This window comes from Polypterus senegalus, chromosome 1, assembly GCF_016835505.1.
Source record: "Polypterus senegalus isolate Bchr_013 chromosome 1, ASM1683550v1, whole genome shotgun sequence".
Taxonomy (NCBI): Eukaryota; Metazoa; Chordata; class Cladistia; order Polypteriformes; family Polypteridae; genus Polypterus; species Polypterus senegalus.
Genome location: NC_053154.1, coordinates 106,862,597 through 106,884,319, shown reverse-complemented (window position 1 = coordinate 106,884,319; position 21,723 = coordinate 106,862,597). Strand labels below are relative to the sequence as shown.

At 35.0% G+C, this 21,723-nt stretch overlaps 1 protein-coding gene across 1 annotated transcript; it reads left to right on the top strand.

Moving 5' to 3' along the window:
- Positions 1-3,840: 3,840 nt before the first annotated feature.
- On the top strand, positions 3,841-6,010 carry foxl2a (forkhead box L2a). The gene has a single exon (XM_039755690.1). It carries the CDS (start codon positions 4,195-4,197, stop codon positions 5,110-5,112), a length of 918 nt encoding a protein of 305 aa, XP_039611624.1. The 5' UTR covers positions 3,841-4,194; the 3' UTR covers positions 5,113-6,010.
- The last annotated feature ends 15,713 nt before the right edge of the window (positions 6,011-21,723 follow it).

Here is a 21,723-nt window from a genome sequence, read left to right as displayed (position 1 = left end):
AATATAAAATTTCCCGTCTGACGATTTGTTACTTGCCTTTTAATCAATCACACCTATTTTAAAATAAACCATATTATTAATATTAATATATATAAATTACAGTATATATATATATATATATATATATATATAAAATGTAGTATATTATATATAACAAACACATATCAGAACGAACTAAAGAAGTGAGCAATGGGCATATAACGAAGTTGGTACTATAATTAGTTATAGCCTACTGATCCGCTTCGCCTTTAATTTGTTAAATTTAAATTGCTCATCAGGTTTACTGATGCGAAGCGCTAATTTTATGTCAGAAACACTTTGAGGTCTTTTATTTAGCTTTGTGGAGATGTGGACGAATTTATTTGTTTATTTATCCACCAAACATAAATTATCCACCTAAACACATGCAGAATTGAAACATAGGTAACCCGATTAAGTTTAAAGTCCAAAAGGAAAGAGAATGTAATTGTTTGTTTTAAAAGGATTATGTCGACGATTGCAGAACTCGCACAAACCCGTGAATTTACAGAGTGTGAAAAGGGAACGATTTGCATTCAGATACCCTACCTTTAGACGTTCATCGACAAAAGAAAAGTCTATAACCACACACTACAGACGTTATTATTAGTTATTAAGGAACACAGAACAGTTTGAAAATAATAATGATCATGTAAAAATAAAATAGGATTTTAGTCACAAAGCACAATATTTAAGCGAATTTACTAAATCTGGCGCTTAACACGCAATAACGTTAATTTGAAACTACTGCTTTTGATTATCGTTTCAATAATAACTTGTTAAACACAAGTGTTTCTCTTTAGATAACGTTTCTATACACTGATACAGTGTTTAATGACGCAACTAAAGTACTTATATATATATATAGCATACATATTAAACAAGTACATTCAAACGTAAACAAGTAGCTTAAAGACGGTAGGATTAAAAGACAAACATAAGTAGAGAGAGAGAGAGTGTGTGTTTGTTTATGTGCCTATGTTTATCATTCTTTTCCGAGACTAGAGAACTTAGGCTAGTGTGCCACACGTGCCCTTTGTGTATGTTGTGATGTGTGTTTACTCTAGTGAACCGATGCGTTACCTAAGCAGCATCAATAAACACAGAAGCCGAACATTCCAAACTTCAATGCAATTTAAATATTACTGCACAATACAACTTTCTGAAGGAAATCTAATTCCCCTATTCAGCAGATATAGTTATAAAAGAGAGTGGAAACGAAGATCAGATGAAAAGGGAAATGTCACTCGTTTCACAGTTTGTACTTTACAATCACACAACAGCAACATTGCCAGTGTTAAATTAAATTCATTACGTTGCCCTTAAAAATGTATATGGAAACTATATTTCTGTATATACTCCTTAAGTGTTAATTCAACACCAGTGAGTTTCCTGCGATGGAAACATCGATAGATCATTATAGGATGATAGCTATTAAGTGGTGCTTTTTGCCAGTTTCCGAACCTGCGGTAAACCCCATTCGTCCGTCCGTTCATCCAACCATCCATCCATCCATCACATTGAGTGAATCTATTTAATCCAGTTTGGAGTCGATTTAATTAAATGAACTAATCATTTAAAACTCGGCTCAGAAATAACTGATTATAATAACACCGAGGTCATTTTCTTAGTATTGCTTACCATATAAGCATTATAATTGCGTTATAATTATAGCTGAGTAATTTCGAAGAAGTGGAACAATCAGTGTAAAGTGATAACAGGTTTTTATAAATATATGAGATGAATGAATTCAAACTTTTATGCACATATATGTCACTCTCATATATCTATCATTCTCGTATATATGACTTCATATTACTTAAGTTACTCATTAAATGTAGCATTTCCGACATATGAAGAACAAATTTTACAGCAAAGTCATTGCAACCCGTGCATATAGATAGAAGAGTATCTATATATATATATATTATTGACAATTATTTCCGTTGTGTAAATTTACCGCTTGAAATGAAGTAAACAGTCAATGTTGTCCTTCAAAGAAAGCCAAATTTAGTCCAATATTGGTTTCCCATGGGCCTCTGTTCCTTTTAGAATTTAAAGCACGCCTCAAAATAGGTAGAATTGTGTGCCTATGTTTTTATATAGTTGTCTGTTTTTCTGCTTTCTATCAGCTCCAATTGTCAGTATACTCACATTTAATTTTAAAACGTCTGGAGAATTCCCAATTCCAATTTCGCTTTGAGTTATCATTTAGCATGTCGTGATAAATCGGCGTTGACAATGTCGTTATGAGTTTTATGTCGATACGTTGAATATTATGTGTATGCACATTGTTTTCTCTGCAGACTGTTAAATAAGGTCTGATTGGCCGAATCATTTTGTATTCTTCCCAAAACGACTAGAAATAAGTACAATTTCAAAGCTAAAGAGCTAGACTTAATCGTGTACCCAATGTTACTCAATTTTGTTGTGTAAACCGGTTAGATAAGATATATAGATAAACGGATCCGATTTCATTTGAACATGGAGAAATGTTTGTCTAATGATCTTTGTTTCTTTACTTGCTCAAGTGAATGTAAGATGTGCAAGTACGGTCACTGCAATAAACTTTGAAAAGACAGTCTTGCCCGTAAATTAGTATTTTTCTAACAGTATCTGGATAGATTCGCTTCAATATTGTTTTACGCTGCGATTCATATTCATCTTTCTTCAAATTTCAGACTTTTACCATTCTAAAATAAACAGATATATTTTCAGGAGTCAACTGGATAGGTCTAAATAGTATAAAACGGCACGGTATTATAGATTAATACATGATGTATTCCGAATTCAATGCCAGTTTTCAATTATTTCTTTTAAAATAATGTAATGCTGGACGAGAAATAATGGCAGCGTGCTCAAATTAACGCGGAGATATCTGAATTACGCGCTATAAAGCCAGCATCAATATACGGTATCAGTCCTGCTGCTTTCAAATCAGGCGTTACCTGGTATAGTAATACTGCAGCTTCCTCTTCAATTGGATTATTTTCCTTTGCACTTTCCCTGCATTCTGTAAGGCTGAAAAGTGCCTAATCTGCTGTCTGGGGGAGGTGATGACACATAAAACAATGCTGTTACACCTGTGTAGGCTCTGGGGACGGAAATATCTGCCATTTATACAGAGCTGACATGACCTGCTTGGGTGGTCAGCGAAACATATACCTTTTAAATCCGAGTTGCATCACTGATTTGGAAGATGTAGATTTTCACATTAAATTTAAAATGAATACGTAGTATTTTAACGGAGCGTACCCTCTTCTGGTTTATTGACAAGGAACGTTAAACCTCACCTGGATTTGGAGACGAGGTCTTCGCACTACAGCCAGCCATCGACTGAAACAATTACTATATGATTCAGTGCTTTATATTTTGTAACGCAAAAAAGACGCTGTAAATACGCGTAAGTATCTTTACTTGTTCGTTAAGCCATTTGCAAGTCGGCAGCGACGCAAGTGGATAAGGGTACGTTTTACATTCTGCAGGGTTTGTAGCTATTTGTTTGTCTTAATCTTTTCGCTTTCCTAATTCCCATGCACGTTTAAGAAATCCCAAATGAAACGTACTTATTGTTAGTGGTACTGAAGACGTCTCGCCGTGTTTTGAAAAATACTCCATGGAGGTTAAATGAATTGGAACCATTGCATGGGATATGTAGCACAGTTTTTTTTTCCTTCCCCTTGTAGAATCAAGTTGTTTGGTATTAAATGGGAAGTATTTCTTAGCGAGTACTCGATCCAGTAGCGGACGGAACACAACAGTAACGGAGGCGGAACAAGATCAGAGGCATTCAAATCAGTGAAAAAAAGGACATCATCGTCACTGGATATATGAGACGTTCAGTAAGCGGCCTTTCGTCTTTTGAAAGAAAAAAGGCTGGGCTTATAGAGGAACCTCACACCCTAAGCTTTTCAACCTTCAGAAACAACCTCTCCTAAGAACGAGAACTGCCAGGCCACAGCGCGGAGATTAACGGAGGTGCTGGACTTTTTTCCACTCTGGGATGGTGATTTAGCAATTGATTCGGACATAACGAGCAAAGCGTATTTCCCTGTAAAACCGGAGCTCAAGGCAGCTATTTTGCCAAAGTAGGACCGGACAGCAGGTTGCTGCACGATTTTTCTTTTCTTTTTTTTTTTCCTGTCTTGCGTGGGTGTGCGTGAGCGTTTATATGTAATGATGGCCACTTACCAGGACCCTGAGGATGACGCGATGGCTTTAATGATCCACGACACCAACGCCAGTAAAGAGAAAGACCGGCCTAAAGAAGAACAGGGTCCAGAGAAGAGCTCGGAGAAGACCGATCCAACCCAGAAGCCACCGTACTCTTATGTCGCGCTCATTGCGATGGCCATTCGAGAAAGCCCTGAAAAAAGACTGACGTTGTCAGGTATTTACCAGTACATAATCAGCAAATTCCCTTTCTACGAGAAAAACAAAAAAGGATGGCAGAACAGCATTCGACACAATCTAAGTCTCAACGAATGTTTCATTAAAGTTCCCAGGGAGGGCGGAGGAGAGCGCAAAGGCAACTACTGGACTCTCGACCCTGCATGTGAAGATATGTTTGAAAAGGGCAACTACCGCCGACGACGGCGGATGAAACGACCTTTCAGACCTCCTCCGACCCACTTCCAGCCTGGAAAGACACTTTTCGGCACTGACGGCTATGGCTATCTTCCAACCCCGAAGTACTTACAGTCCAGTTTTATGAACAATTCATGGTCACTTGGACAGCCACCTACTCCCATGTCTTACACATCTTGCCAGATGGCAAGTGGCAACGTGAACCCGGTCAATGTGAAAGGGCTGTCAACGCCCGCTTCTTACAACCCTTATTCCAGAGTTCAAAGCATGGGTTTACCTAGCATGGTCAACTCCTATAACGGGATGAGCCATCATCACCACCCGCATGCTCACCATCCACAACAGCTGAGCCCGGCGACCCCTGCGCCTCCTCCTGCGTCAGGTACAAATGGAGCCGGTCTTCAGTTTGCATGCTCACGGCAACCAACAGAACTTTCTATGATGCACTGTTCATACTGGGATCATGAGAGCAAACATAGCGCTTTACATACAAGAATAGACATCTAAGTCATCGAGCAGGACCCTTAAGTACTTAACGTCAGCCAAACACAAGTAGATATTTAAGATGATCATGGATATTTCTGTTTGTTTTACTTTTTGGTAACATTTTTAACGGTGCCACAGTTTCTTGCACGGGGATCCTGCGCCACGTAAAGCAGTGTAAGTCTTTAGAGATTCTCTAATTCAGCCTACAGAATAAATGTTCAAAAGCTATGGTCACTTGTCACAAGTTTCATTTAGGAAGAGGTCTTATTGCTGTCTGTAATTTCAGTAGGCCTAAAATACAATGTCTGCTTTGAACGACTGTTTCCACTGATGGAATTTAACCTTTATAATTTTTTTAATTATTTTTTTATATTGAACTGACCACTCACTGTAACTTATAAATATGTACACATATAGCGTTCAACAGTAAACCTTAAGTGATGGAGATATTAAAATAACCTTCAAAAATGGCTGCAGTACAAGTTGCTAATTTAGTGCAGGTTGGTTGCAAAGTTATGGTTATAAGTCAGAAAAATTAATGTGATTTCTGGAACAACCTGAAAACATGGATGTATTTTCAGACCTATTGGGAAAATGCATTTTAAATGAAAAATAAAAGGTAATGATAATAGCAAACTCTTATTTGACGGGTAATATAGCCATATTTAACAGTATTCTGGGAAGGTACATTTTCTTGAAAAATGCTGCTGCCCATTCACCAGTCTTCAGTTATATTCTTCTTTAAATGTTTTATTTTAAAAAAACACGTTGCCGGTCATTCAGGGTCAGATGTTGTTTTCTTTTTTTCTGTATTTTAAAAGTTGTACAGTATAATTGGGACCAATTCACAAACCAGTAGCACTTTTACTTGTGTATTCTAGTATTGTGGAAATTCTTAATAAATCAGTTATTTCTTACACAATATTTGTTTCTCAAGTGATTTAAGCTTTATATCATGTCGTTTTGTTCACGGATGTTTTCTTTGTTATAATTAGGTTAATCAAAAGGTTACCTCATTTATTTATTGTTGGATGGTCTCAGCTGATATAAGAATATTTTATAGAGCAGGATAAAATTACAATAATAATATGATATTTTATGTTGATAAATCTTTAAACAAATCTTTATTTTTTTTTTGTTTGTTTGTGCTTAAATGTGTTTTTTAAGATTTGCTGCATTATATTTGTTCATGAACAGCTTTGCCAAATGAAGTTAATAAGAAATTTGTATTGGAAAAATCAGTTCCAGTGTCATAATATTTAGATTTTTTTTTCTGAAATTTTTTATATTTAATTAACATATTACTGACGTTATTTAGTACAAGTAAATTAGTCTTAAATTATTAAAAGCGCCAAGTTTCATTGCCTCCAGCTTGTGTCAGTGTTATAAAATTGACCTGTGCGCATCCTGCTTTCACCAAATGATTTCATTGCCATTATTTCTTGACACAGAATTCTTTACTGATTCAATACTTCACATCATTTCTGCTTACATTTCAGGCACAAATAAGTCTTCTTTGTTTGTCATTAAAGTATATTTTGAAATATTTCTCTACAGAAATAAGCCTTTCCACAATTATGTCAGGAACTTTTGAAAACATTAAAGTACATAGAAGCTGTTTTTTAAATCTTTTGCGTTTATTTTCTTTTATTTTTACTTCAGCATTCTGGTGGTATTCGTTGAAGTTTGGCAAATTCACTTAAAACAGAAACGATCACTATATATTTTTTATATTATAAAATTAGGACATGTCAGATGTACATATGTATAAGCATATGCCTGAATACATTTAAAAATTCTGTCCGCTGCATTGGTGGTTTAAATCGGTGTTTATTAGTCGTCGTTTTTGACAGATTTCAAAGTGAATTGTTCGCAGGTATTCTACCGTACATGTGATTAAGTAGCACTTGTGTTTATGTTGACTGTACTAACACTATGTTATCATTAGGAATAATTAATAAGATACCAACTGATTTACAGTTTCAGGTTACTGTTTAGGCTGTATTTGTACAACATGAGAAGGATTTACACTAATTATTAACTTTGTATATTAGACAGTTGTGAGCTCGTCAACAACCGATTTCAGATTACCTTGTTCATAACGGTAACGTATTACGGTCATACATACTCGTTATGGAAAGCTCATTGTCGGTTTATTTATTTATTTTCTTGGCTGCCGGGTTATGTTTCAGCAATAGGTAAATAACTTATAATTGCCACTTAGTATATATAGTTAAACTTTATGTTTATTGATCCTCTTTCAGATATTTTAAGGATTGTTTAATCTATAAATAAAGTTTTTGGTAATGTATATATTGCAAAGCATATGTTATGAAAAATGCTAAACTAATTAACGAACTATTGTATAGACTTATTAAACAAAAGGAAAATACACAGTAGTCTTTATTTTGTGTATTTTTTAAAGTTTATTTAAGATTTTAATACAATTCTGTATTATCATACGATATAGGGAATTTGCTTTGCATTTATCTTATTTATTTGATGATAATAATAATAAATGAAAATGCATTAGACACCACTAGATGTTTAAAAATTGCCTCGTTTTTAAACCATAAAAACAACCACTCAGTATCAGTCAATAGACACAAGTTTAGATTAATTTTTATTTTGAATGACTTCGACTTTTAATATTTGACCTATTATGGCATTTGAAGATATTTGAAGATAATAGCCAAAGTTCAATTTTAACGATGCATTTGTAAGATTAATATAGCCTTTTACATAAACATTTATAGCATGTTTTATTGCCACTTTGTGTTTTCTGGTCATTGCTTTCAACTTCTTTGGTGTGATAAATAAGATAATATGAAAGAGGGAAGGTTCTTTTATTCAGGCGTAGGAAGCACACTTTACGACCATATTAGTGTGCTGGTGCTATGACAGTCGGGCGCATTACTTCTTAATAATGCATTTTCAGATTGGGTGGAAAAGGTGTAAAGTTCCCTCGACTCCGAATTTCCTCTCACAGCTCAAAAGACGTGCTGATTTGGTCGATAGTCCAGGGTAAGGAAGTATGTGTGGTAGGGGGGCTGGGGGGATTTGGCTGCGATGGACTGACGCCCTGTTCTGGGCTGTTTCCTGCTTTGTGTCCAGTGCTGCGTTATGCAGTATACCAGTTCAAGATACTAAATGTCGTGCTCATAATTAGCAGATCACACGCTGAACACAAGATTATCTTGTCCATCCATCCATCCATTCATCTTCTAAGCCCGCTTCATCCAGAGCTGGGTCGCGGAGAAGCTGGAGCCTCTCCCAGCAAGCACTGTGCACAAGGCAGGAACAATCCCTGGACAGGGCGCCAGTCCATCGCAGGATGAGTTACAGTGTAGCACCAGTTATTTCTGCAACTAAACATTTCTTGAATGCTCTGCGTTAGACGGCTAGTCCAGGTATAGACCTGTCTGCGGGACCCTGTAAATATTTTTACAACTTAACGTATTCTTTTCTGTACATGTACTCTGTCACTTAATGTTTTTGTTATTTGCATTAAACCACCCCTTTATATATATATATATATATATATATATATATATATATATATATATATATATATATATATATATATATATATATATATATAAAATGTACACGCTTAATAATAAAGGTGCGATAGTGGTTCTTCAGTGCGATGATATGTGGTGGAACCATTTTTGTTTCACATAAGAACTATCCACATAGAACCTTTTCTTTAGTTATGTAACAGGTTCCATGAATAACCAAAAACAGATGTTAACAGATTTGTGAAACATTATTGTTTTCTCAGTTATAAACGGACTCTTACTGCATACAGTAACCCAGGTTATTTATTTATTTATTTTGATCTGTTTGATCTCTTATATTGATCTGTTATATTCTGTTATATTCTGCTTCCCTCCTAATATATAGTAACGAGTGCTGTTTTCTCCATGTTTTAGGAACACGTCCAAAGAACCAAATTTATATGCCAAAATGAAATGACACTTTGTCAGCAATGGGAGAAACCACACAACACTGTAAAGTGCCATTTTAGTACCACTATTTTAATAGTGTAAATTGGGATTAGTTTGAATAGTTCTTTATATTGGCACACGTTTTTTTGGGAACACATCCTGTAAAATGGGCCATCTGAGATATTCACTATCATTTTCTAATATAGCGTCTTTTATAACGGTTACTATCATATGGAGTACGATAAAACAATAAAAAGGTAACTGAAACAATTTTAAAGAGATTCCAAAACGTAAACTCAAACGAGTGTAAGTGAAAACTCTATATTACAATTAACGCAATGAACATATCTGAATTCTTGTGTGTGTGTGTGTGCGTTTTTCAGGTAGAAATAAATGCGAAAGATACCATGAAACATTCTGTGTGATTAAAATAACTAACTTAGAATTAGAGGAAAAGAAACAAAGTGTATAATAAATTAATTTAAAATGTAAAACCTTTAGAACAGGACTAAACATAAATTTATAAAATTAGGTGCAGCGTACGAATGATTTATTTTCTCTAACTTTCCTCAGTTTGAAATAAGCCGACTTTTTCAAACATTGCACAAAAAGAAAGAAGGAAAGAAAGAAAGAAAGAGAAAGAGAAAGAAAGAAAAATATTTTCGAAATCAAGCTGTAAATTATAATTGAACTCTTTATACTGTGATTTAGGTTAACACATTTAATCAGTTTGTACGTATTAAAAGAAACATTCTGCATTTTATTACAAAGCTTATATATTGTGCTTTTTGTTGTCTTTTGTACCTGTTCCTACTCCGACATTGTGTTATGATTATAACGCTGTTTTTCTTATTATAATTTTTAATATGCCGCGTTTAATAAGAGTCAGCATTAAATCGCAGTGATATACCAGGGAATTAAATGTTTTCTTTAAAACTAAGTTTACCATGTGTTCTAACCACACAAAAACGCACACACTTCGCAAACAGATGTAATGTTTGCACATCAGGAATGTAAATCTTGCGGTTTTAGCAATAGAAGACTTTCTCCTTGTAGTAGTAGACCGTCTTGTTGTGTGATGAAGAAGTTTAAGTCACTTGCATAACAGAAATGAAAACAAACTAGAAATATGAGCCCGAGCAGTTGTTACCGAAGTTCATTAAAACACCACTGAAAGAACAGCAAAGCAATGATGAAAAAGCCTGTGAAGAGTTCGGACAGTTTCCTTAAATTGAATGTTTTGTCAATTATGCTTGTAACACATAAAGGCATTTTACAGACCTCAGTCCTAAACAAGCTCCGAGGGAAAGTTAAACTTGCACACGTCCAGCCATATAACATCTCTCTCTGACAGACGGCTGCTTACAAAACAGGGGATGCAAACAATACACATTAGTTAGACTTAGAGGGAAAAGAAAATAAACACACTTCTTTGTTATATCCGAATTAATCGAGCTGTAGGAAACAGATTATATTAAAATAAAAATCTGTCGTCTATTAAAAGAAGAATGACTAGTTGAATACTGTAACATTTTGTCGTTTTGTATTTCTTTGTTTCTAATTTATGTATGTGTCATGATTATTTTTTCTACATGTAATTCAAAACATAACAATAATTTTTATTAATATTTTAATTAATATTAAGAAGTATTGAGCTTTTTGAAAAATTGCGTTGTATCTATAAAGTCACCTAAGGAGAAATAATTTTTCTGTCTAAATCATTTGCAAAAATCTTCATTTCACTCGACTTCCATTATAACTGCAAATAATCACTTTCTGATATCAATTAATAGATTATGTTTTTAAAATAAGATCGACAGCATTGCTTACACTATTTAGCCTGTTACGTGAGAGTCTGCTTGTTATATTATCACTGTCACAAAACACCTGAGTAATAGGATGGCACCGAACAGTGAATACATAAGTATATGGCGTGGTGTGGCATGTGCACTCTCTTACATTAAAAACGGAAATGTATCCAAATTATAATTTGTTCTCTTTGATTTTTATCCTCTCTATGTTTTAAACTTCCTTCAGAATCGTTAGATGAAGATTGTTTAACTTCCTTTAGAATTAAAAAAAATTACAAATTAAGTTTTGTTATTGTTGGTTCAATTCAAGGCCTAAGACAAAATTAAAATAATTTACATTGTTTATTAAAACTTTTGTCGTCGGTTCCCTCTTATTAAAACTATAAGACACTTCCACATATGAATGCGTATATATATATATATATATATATATATATATATATATATATATATATATATATATATATATATATATATATATATATATAGATAGATAGATAGATAGATAGATACTTTATTAATCCCAAGGGGAAATTCACATAATCCAGCAGCAGTATACTGATACAAAGAAACAATATTAAATTAAATAGTAATAAAAATGAAAAGAATTAAAATAAAATTATATGTGTGTGTGTGTGTGTGTGTGTATGAATAATGTATGCGCTTTATTTAAAAGCTTAAATGTATACATGCTATATTCTCTTCCTGCCTGATATTTAAACACCTAACTAAAAAGTCAACTCACTGTTATCCTATATGTATGTATGTATGCATCTATGTATGTATGTATGTATGTATGTATGTATGTATGTATGTATGTATGTATGTATGTATGTTTATTTATTTATTTATTTTACTTTTGTCTAGAACATCTTGATCTGGGACAGAGTAACGGAAAAGTACATTTTGGATTAGCAACTCATTTTCGCCACCTAAATGTATTTTCTGTTCTTTTCCTTGTCCAAACAGCGTTTGACGGAACTCAGTTCAAGATCATTTGAGAAGAAATGACCCAGGTGTTTCGTTGTCCGGAAATTGTTTTATTTCCTATAGCGGATTACAATTGCCTGTCCTCCGTTGAACCGTAGCAGCGATTGAGAAAAACAACATATTTAGAAGCCTCCGTCATCTGACCCGGTCATCGGTAGTATTTTCTCAGTAAATGCGAGTTGCATAAGTCAGTTGTAACTTTAATTAGTTACTCGGTAGAAACAGCGGTAAATAGTGATGGCTTATGCTGCATCCTGGGTTCGAATCCCATGTTGTAGTCCTTGTGGATTTTGTACGTTTTCCCATTCTCTCTGGTTATGGTTTTACTCTTGGTATGCGGTTTTTCTCCTATGTCCCCAAAAATTATTACCAGTTAGGTTAATTGACAATTTGAAAGTAGCCAAGTGTGAGTGGACGTGTGGACCTGTTCGCGACTGGCTCCAGTGCTGGCCTCACGCCGCGCTCAGCGCAGTTTCCTGCCTTGGCACCCGATGTTGCCAGCATTGACGTCGGAGATTTCATGTTTGCGTTCATTTCAGTGTTTTGGGACAAGTATCGCTAAGAAGCAGTTTTAGTTTATTACTGAATGCATTATGTTTATTATACAGTCATGATGTACATTATTTGAAGAGAAACAAAGAAAGAGAAATAATACAGTTATTAAACTTATCATAGTCATCCTGAACTAAATAAAATACAAGAAAAATGTAAAGACTGAACTTCGTTACCACTCAGTCACCTTCATTCCGCATGCGTTTTAAATAATACCATACAGTTTTAAGACACGATTTTCTGCAGCTTAAATGAAAGTATCCACCCATTTTCTGAATTTGATTTTAACAGTTTCAGGGTCTAGGGGAACTGGAGTCCATATAGCGGAAATTCCAAATGCTCGCTATAACCTTTGAAAATAAATATATATAAAAAAACTTTTACAGACTCCACAAAATCAGTACCAATTGAACATGCCATATCGTCTCAATTTCATTACAACAGCAAATTCATAATACTAAGTACATCATCGAGAATAACCCGTTACTTTCACGCAAGACTGAGGACCACATTTAGTTAAGACTATATAGCAGCTAAAATATACATACATAATTTGTTTTTTTATCTAAACCAAAGATGCTATAATTGCAGTATATTAGGCGGATCTGTTCTACTTGTATAAAGTAACTTCAAATAACTTGTAAAATAATAAGAATTTCCATGAAATTAATCGTCTGAATGCTTGATGGTTTCATTCACACTGGAACTAAACCGGCAGGCATTCATAATTGACTTAATGAACCCCCTCACCCAAGCACTTTTTTAAAAAAAATGTTACTTTTAAAATTTTGTTCAATTAGTTTCATAGCTCATGTTTTTACTGTGGAAAGAGGAAAAATAAAAATGCTATTTGTTTTGCAATTATCTATTTTTCCATGAGCTTGCCCGCTTTTTCGGTTTCATTGTGGCGGAAAGCTGACGTCTATTCCGACAGCATTGGAGGCAACACTGGAGGACTCATTGGGCAGACACCCTCACCCGTATACTGGGAAATCTGAAGTCAAAGACTAATCGACGTCTTCCAGATGTGAAATGAAAACCCATGAACACAACAAGCCTAAACTCTTAGAAGTAAAGGTGCCAAAGTGGTTCTTCAGAACGATACCATAGCAGAACCACGTTTGGTTCTCAGAAAGAACTACCCCTTTGAATATTTCAGAAAGAACCTTTTATTTATAGTTGTAAAAATTTCATTGAATAACAATCAGTGGGTTCAGGATTTTAAAACGGCTCTCAAAGCAAATAACACAGGCTTAGTTGAGATTTTTTTTTTTTGATCTGAAAATATACTTAGGTAGCCTATTGTAAAGATTTATGTTTTGTTCATATATTATGCATCTTTTTGTGTCCAAAGAACTCTTTCCTGAATGAAGTGTGTCTTTGACAAGCAATGCTTCTACAAAAAACCTGCACACAACCCAGCAGAGTGCCTTAAAGAATAATTACTTTTAAGAGTGGGGCTCAGGATTCAAGCCCAGAGCTCTAAAACTGTGAACTAGGGTATTGTTTTAATGTATTTAAATAAATAGGTTCAGAATTACTGTATTTGAAATCGTTTTATAATTTATTCAAAGCCTGTCTGTGAATGCCACAAATTATTTTAAAAAGTTCACAGTCTAGTCTTGATTTAAAACTAACAGGTTTGTGTGTGTATGGTATATGCGGATAATCATGAGGAGAGAACAGAGACAGAACATACCATTTTTTTGTTTTGCTTTGCTTTATTTTTTCCTGCAGGTGTCTTGTTGTCATAAAAGTTTACAATACTTTGACTGCAAACTTATTTACAAACATTTATAATGGTGGACCATGCAGGCCTGAAAGTGAAATGACACACTCACAGTCCCCCGGTCACCTGGTAATGAATAATGTTCATTTTATCTCTTACTTTGTGTGATCTGTACACTACAATGACATATTATTTTAATCCTTTATATTTTTAATGTTATTACCATTAAATATGTTTTATTTTTTTAACAGTTGACATTTTTCAGAAGTCCCGACTATATTTGCATATTCAGAGGAGTTTTGCTTGAAATATCTGTTGCAGTTAAAATAAAATGAAGTGAGGAAATGAATAATATATTATTGATTTAAGGCTCTGCGCAATGTCATGTTCTAAAAAATATTACAAATACCATTAAATATCCATAAGATAATGGATTTATCACTAAACCATCTGAGGTATTATCATTTATGAAAGTATAGGCCAATCTCCAAGATGTGTGTGTTATATCAAATAGAATTAATTTCAAAAACCCCACATTATTCATTTGAATGATATATCTTCATCATCGTCATCATCATCACAGATTTATCAATCTTTCCATTCCATAATGTTCCCTTTTATACTAGCTAATAGCATCTCCCCTGTTTACTCAGTTAATGTTTTTGGTCAATTTTTTCCTCTCAGTACATCTCCATTAAATCTTTTTTTTTCTTTTTTTCGTGTCTTGACTATTTTCATTTACATCTGCATGAATTGTTGTGATAGTCTAGTTTTTTTTGTTTTAAATTTTGATTTCAGGGGTGGCATGGTGGTGCAGTTAGGAGACTTGGGCTTGCTTCCCAGGTCCTTCCTGCGTGGAGTTTGCATGTTCTCCCCGTGTCTGCGTGGGTTTCCTCCAGGTACTCCGGTTTCCTTCCACAGTCCAAAAACATGCAGGTTAGGTGCATTGGCAACCCTAAATTGTCCCTAGTGTGTGCTTGGTGTGTGTGCGTGTGTGTGTGCCCTGCCCAGGGTTTGTTTCCTGCCTTGCGCCCTGTGTTGGCTGGGATTGGCTCCAGCAGACCCCCGTGACCCTGTAGTTGGGATATAGCGGGTTGGATAATGAATGGATGGATGAATTTTTATTTATTTTAGTGTTTCTAAATACATATTACATTCAATGTTTATTTATATAGCACATTTTCATACAAAGTAGCTCAGCGTGCTTTAAAAGATGTCAAGGAAAAGGTTACAAGAAAGGAAAAATCAAATAAGATTAGGTAAGAATATTCATGAATAATAAACAAAGAAAAATAAATAAATACATACACTCTTATAGAACATAGATATATAGAGTAGCGTCCTTCAGTATCATAATGTAAGTCTCTAAAGATGAGTCTGGTGAGAAGGTGTGCCAACATTCACCTTAACGTTTTAGTAACAAGTCATGTTAATAATGAAAAAGCCAATTAAAAGTGGGCCACATTGAAAGCTACAGAACAACAATACTGTATAGTTAAGGCAATCATTAAAACGACTCTCATTTTGAGGTCTTTATGAATTAAAGTTTTTAGCAGTACAATAAACAAAAGTGATTTGTGCTTCATGGTTAGGGGTATATAAATTTGTAAATCAGCATGCAAGCAAATGTGAATTAACTGCCATGATAAGGTACCAACCGGTTGCTTTTCTTGAACAGAAAAAACACTGGAAATATGTTTTATTTTTATATTATATTATATTATATTATATTATCTCACTGTCAGACTTTCCAATCCATTTCAATGTCTTATATTGCTGGAACACATCCAATGTACACAAGGCAGACAACATGCCTGCACAGGGCACCTGTCCATCACAAGGTCCACACACACCCAAATCCACCCTCACATTCACAGTGGGCTCATATAAAATCATTAGTCAACATACCCAGCACACCCTCGGAGATGTCAGAATAAAATGGAAAATGAATGATAGCTGGATGCAAGATTTGAACCTGGGATGCTGGATACAAGAGGTGGCAGCAGAACTTTCTGTACATGGAAGTTTGCTATTCTATACCCATTTAAAGTTTCAAGGTCCTTAATTAACAATTGATTTTTAAAGTTCTAAAATATTTCATGTATAAGTATAGTTAGTAAAAACACGACTGTTTCATTGTTGCAACTTTGATATACACCGTGTAACAAGAATGACATGATACGTTATCAAAATGGAGCATTTTCATAATGAATTTTGTCTGGCATCATGTCACATAAATGGAAGAAAGTTATCTCTTACCAACTATTCAAAACACACTAGAGAAGGTGAAGGCTCAAAAAAATCAAGGGATTTTACATTCAAAAGGAATTTATTTAGGCTTATAACCACTTTTCAGGGAGATGGTACTCAGAATCACAATGAACTATTCTTAATAATTATGGGGCAAATAATCACAAATAATTAATGAATGCCATTAGTGCATGTTGTCCATGTGTTTAACCAGTAATAGCTTAGTAAAAAATAAAATGTTAGCTGCAAAATTACTTTTTATTTATTTTTTTATGAATATTTATCCATTGTGTTTTCCTATAAAAGCACCCCAATTAAACATTTTCTATTCAAGTTTCCCTGTGAATCTGTAAATATAAAAGCCCAAAGAAAGCTTGACTGATTATGTTATATGTTATGTTATTATGTTATGAGGAAAATACCCTCACCAGTCTGGAGTTTGCATTTAAATTTATGTATGATAATGCGAGTTAACCACATTCAGCTGGTAGTATTTTCAATGTGCAATTTACATCCTGGGACAAGAGATGTCAACACTTGTACATGCCGTTTTCCAGGAACTGTGCTTGCGTTAACTGGTGTCACATTAGTTTCAACTTTACGTCAAAGGTCAGCGCTGTATACACTCACACACACTGTATTCAGCAGGTGTCAGACAAAAGGTGCAACTCTTCTTTGACAAGCGGTGCAGGTTTTCGTGCAAGACATGGAGGCTGTGAGGACATTTTTAAAATATTTCTTTTTGTCCTCCATGATGCCAATAGCAAGAGCAGGTGTGTTATCAGCAAGTGAGGTTGACAGTCTGACACAGCTTTTATTTTCACTTCTCCTGCATGAGGTAAAGCCATGTGCACAGATAAGGTCAAAATGTAGAGTTATTTCCTGGATATGAGATACACATAATTGGGGGCTTAAGGTCAGGAATGGTAATTTCTATGACAGTAAAAAATAGTTTTTTAAACAGCACCTGGCCTCATTAAGAAAACTCATTAAGAAATCATTTTCCTCCTGGCAATATATATGTGTGTATGTGTGTGTCTGTGTGTGTGTGTGTATGTATATGAATGGAAACAAAGGTTTTTGATATGGTCTGCATGTTTGTAGCTAGAGATCGTTACACACACACACACACACACACACACATATATATATATATATATATATATATATATATATATATATATATGTGTGTATATATATATATATATATATATATATATATATGTGTGTGTGTGTGTGTGTGTGTGTGTGTGTGTGTGTGTGTGTGTGTCATGAGTGTAGCTCGTTTTCTTAAAGCAAAGCCATCGGGTGGTAACCTACCTTGCAATCAAATGGATAGCAACGCCTTGTATGAAGGTGCCGTAAATAATGCGAAATTGAAGCTTTCTGATTATACAAAGATATATGCATTTGGAGGTCCACACCACAAAATACTTATTTTTTATAAACTATGATTTTAAAATAGTGATGTATTTTATTTAATTATGTAATAATTAGTTAAAGTATTATATGCTTTAGTTTAGCATATATATTTATTAATATGAAGATTTTTTCTTACAAGTTTTGGTGATCAACTAATTGAGAAATTGCAAAACAAAACTGAACAAAGTGATACAATTACCGCGTGTTTTACATTTCCATTCATCTGTTATTTAACCTTTTTCATCCACTGTCAGCTCAACAGGATCGGGCGCTAGTTTGGAGGCGGGTCTGGATGTAGCGCCAGGATACTCTTGTCGTGCCAATTGAGAGTTGCCAAAGAACGTAACACCCACATCCTGAGAGGGAAATCCACATGAACACGGTCAGAACACACACAGTGGCCTGCACGAGATATGAAAAAGGAACAAAAAAGGGATACTGCAGCTGCGGGCAGTAGCACTAACATTTCACCAGCCAGTCGCCCAAAAAAACATACAAGTAAAGCAAAATTACATTCTCCAAGCCACGTAATCCAATTCACGGTCGCCGCCTGGGGAGTGAAGCCCATTCCTGTAAAATCGGACGCCAGGCATCTCGGGATCGCTCTGGTATGGCTAATTAACCTAACTTTTATGTCTTTGGGGGAAAAATTATATATATATATATATATATATATATATATATATATATATATATGTGTGTGTGTGTGTGTGTGTGTGTGTGTGTGTGTGTGTGAACTAACAAAAGAAAACGTGCACAACCCATATACACATTTCTAAGTTAGCTTAGTTTAGTAGGTTGGTTTGTCAGTTTCATGGTACCTTCATGAACAAGGCCACGTTAACACCAGAACAGTTAATAACCGAACCAAAATGTCATAGGGAAATGAAAGGAGCCCGATGTCCCCGGGAGAAAAATACACAAGTAGAGATAGGAGGCTAACGTGTAAACATCCAGCAGACCGGACATTCAAGCAGAGATGTAACTGAGTGGATCACGGCACCGAATGTTCTAACCAAATTGTTAAAACTTTTTTTATAAATGTTGATCCAGTTGCACTTAATAATACATCGTCCCGCTGAGATTACTAGAATAATATCAACATAAAATACCAGCAATCTGTTTTATGAATATATTAAATTATATAATTTGCAAAATGATTTAATAATTATGACCACAAATATAAAAACTGCAAATATATAATGGATGATCTGGCCGGGATCACATCGCCAAATCGGCTGGGGTCTGGCTGAATAGTCACTGGGAGAGGTGGCCCAACTTGCCTCCCGTTCAGGGTCTAAGTCTGTTGCTTTCGAAAAGCGCTGAATCGATACGTAAGTAAGCTGTTAAGACGACTTAAATATTATAAGGGGACAGTCATATAAATAAATACAACAAGAATAAATATATATATTTTTATTTTCCGACGGCCGAGAGAACTATTGAATCGACAGATAAGCTTTGCTTTCTGGTTCCTTTTCTTATTTATTTTAAGAAGTCTATTTAATGGTTTCCTGTATATTTTTATTTGTTATTCATTATGTTAGCATTTGCTTTTGCCTCAAGAGATAAACAGAGAGATAAGCGCGGTCGAGTCTATGTTGACAGGCTCCCGATTACGCACATTTCTGGATATTCTTGTTTTAAATTTGGAGCTTTGCCATTTCCAGCGTTCGGCTTGTACCCCGTCCCAGTCCCTTTGCGTAGGGAGAAAAGGGTCACTGGTGTTTGTTTAGCATCAGATAGAAGCAGGAACATATACAAAGATCTGATTGACAGAATTCCGGCAATTGTTCTCTACCAAGTTCATATTAATTGTATTTATAAATATAAATGTCAATTCGGCTGAATTTCTTTGTCTGTTTTGCACAAAATCAACTCTTCTTTTATACTTATCTTCTTTTGCGATGACCGACGCCTCTTCGTATAATACGAAAAACAGTCACAAACCCGATTAATCCAATGCAGGGTCTCAGGGGACCGGAACCTATCAGCATCTAGCGCAAAACAGGAAGAAATTGGACGGGACGCCGAGGGACTGTAGGGCCCACACACGCTTGCTGTCATAAGGAATCAATAGAGAATCGCAAATGAAGCTTACCTGCTAGACTTTGGGGATGTGAAAGAAACCCGTAGTACTCGGAGGAGAACTTACAATGACACCGGGAGAAGTGCAAACTTGACATGGGCAGCGGCATAGCACGAGGTGCGAACTCAAAGGTGGATTAGTGAGGTAACAGAGTTAAGCACCGCGCCGCCCCTCAATATTAAAGGCTGCAGTAAATATTTTCGGTACCACCATTATATGTAAAGTTATCTCTGTTTAAAAGAAAACACTTTCTAGGTTATATGCCTGCAAGCGTGTATGTGCATTAATTTAGTTTAGCCAGGTATCTTCTTAATATCTGAAACTTTTATTATATTAATCGCTGCCGCAACACTTACCGCAGCGCGGAATCAATCCAAGTGCAGATATAATTAATCATCTTAAGAAAGCCAAGAAAATAGCAAGTGTGCCGTTTGAAAAAAATATCATAACTTTAATGAAACTTGATTTTTTAAAAATCTTCATATTGATTAAATAAAATGAAAGTAAAGTATTTTTTATTAGTAAACCAATGCTTTGTGTGCAGTTTTAATGCTAACGAACATTTCCTGAGTTCTAATGCTATCACTGCACATATTGTGACAAGTCTGAATGTGTACAATGTGCATAAATAACGGATCTCTGTAGTAAATTTAAAACACGACAGGAAATTCTATGTGATGCATTTGCAGTACACATTTTAATAGTTACCATTATGGACTAATTATTTAATTGACAATTGGAACTAAAATGTATTTATATTTTAAACATAATATATAAGTTGAGTCTAAGAAAAAAAGTTATGCACCGCGTTAGTTAAATAATACAAGCGAAACGAGAACCTGGAATTAATATACCGTTTTCTTTTCAGCTATAATTAAGTTAACTGATGCATGTGATAGTCATTTCAACAATGTGACTCAGAGTGATTTGGTATTGCTGTAGAAAAAACTTAATCTTCCAGTCAAGTGCAATAAAATGCATGACACTGATGGCGAACCCCAATTCCATAAAGCAGGTGACATTTATTATATTACTTCTAAACAAAACTGGAAGGAATATTACCCAAAGTAAACGCTGGTCACAAGCTAGTGAAGCAATCAGTTGTGCACTTTGAAGTAGTTCTACTTCAAAAATAGTCAGGCTCATGACTTACTATTTAGAATGAACGGCTAATAAGAGACAGGGTAATAGATCATTTTACCGAGAGTTGCCGTCGATCGTAATCAAAATCCCTTAAACCTGAACAACCCGCACTGATTCAATTCCCTAATGCCTGAATACTCGGCCTTGAGATTTTTTTTATTGTGAAATATAACCCTTGGTATAATAATCTAGCCATTCACGTATTAACGTTGCTTAATCCAATTGTGGGGTCGCCAAGGGGAAAGGTAGGAACCAGCCCCGGAAGGGGCGGCAGATGGATGAAAATTATTGATCAGTATAAAGTGATATATTTTTTTCTTTCTTTCACAATTTATATGATTATTAACTGTACTTTGCACACTTTTATCCATCTATTTATCGTACCCGCTTGCTTCAGTAAGTTTGTAGAGTGCCGGAGCCTATTCCGGTAACATCAGGAGAGAAGCAGGAATCCACAAGTAGCGGATTGTGCAACCATCGCCACGCACTCGCTAACCCTTTAAATATACCTTAATTTCTTCATGTCACGTTTAATTCTTTGCCTTTGATTCATCCATCCATTATCCAACCCGCTAACACAGGGTCACGGGGGTCTGTTGGAGCTTTTGATTCCCGGATAATTAAAAAATTTTCACTCATAAATGGTGGATAAATTGATGTTAATTTAGCGTTTCAGTCCGTCCTAATAAACATACA

What these genes read in the sequence shown, in the direction of transcription:
- foxl2a (XM_039755690.1), top strand. Translation starts at nt 4,195, where the DNA reads ATGATGGCCACTTACCAGGACCCTGAGGATGACGCGATGGCTTTAATG.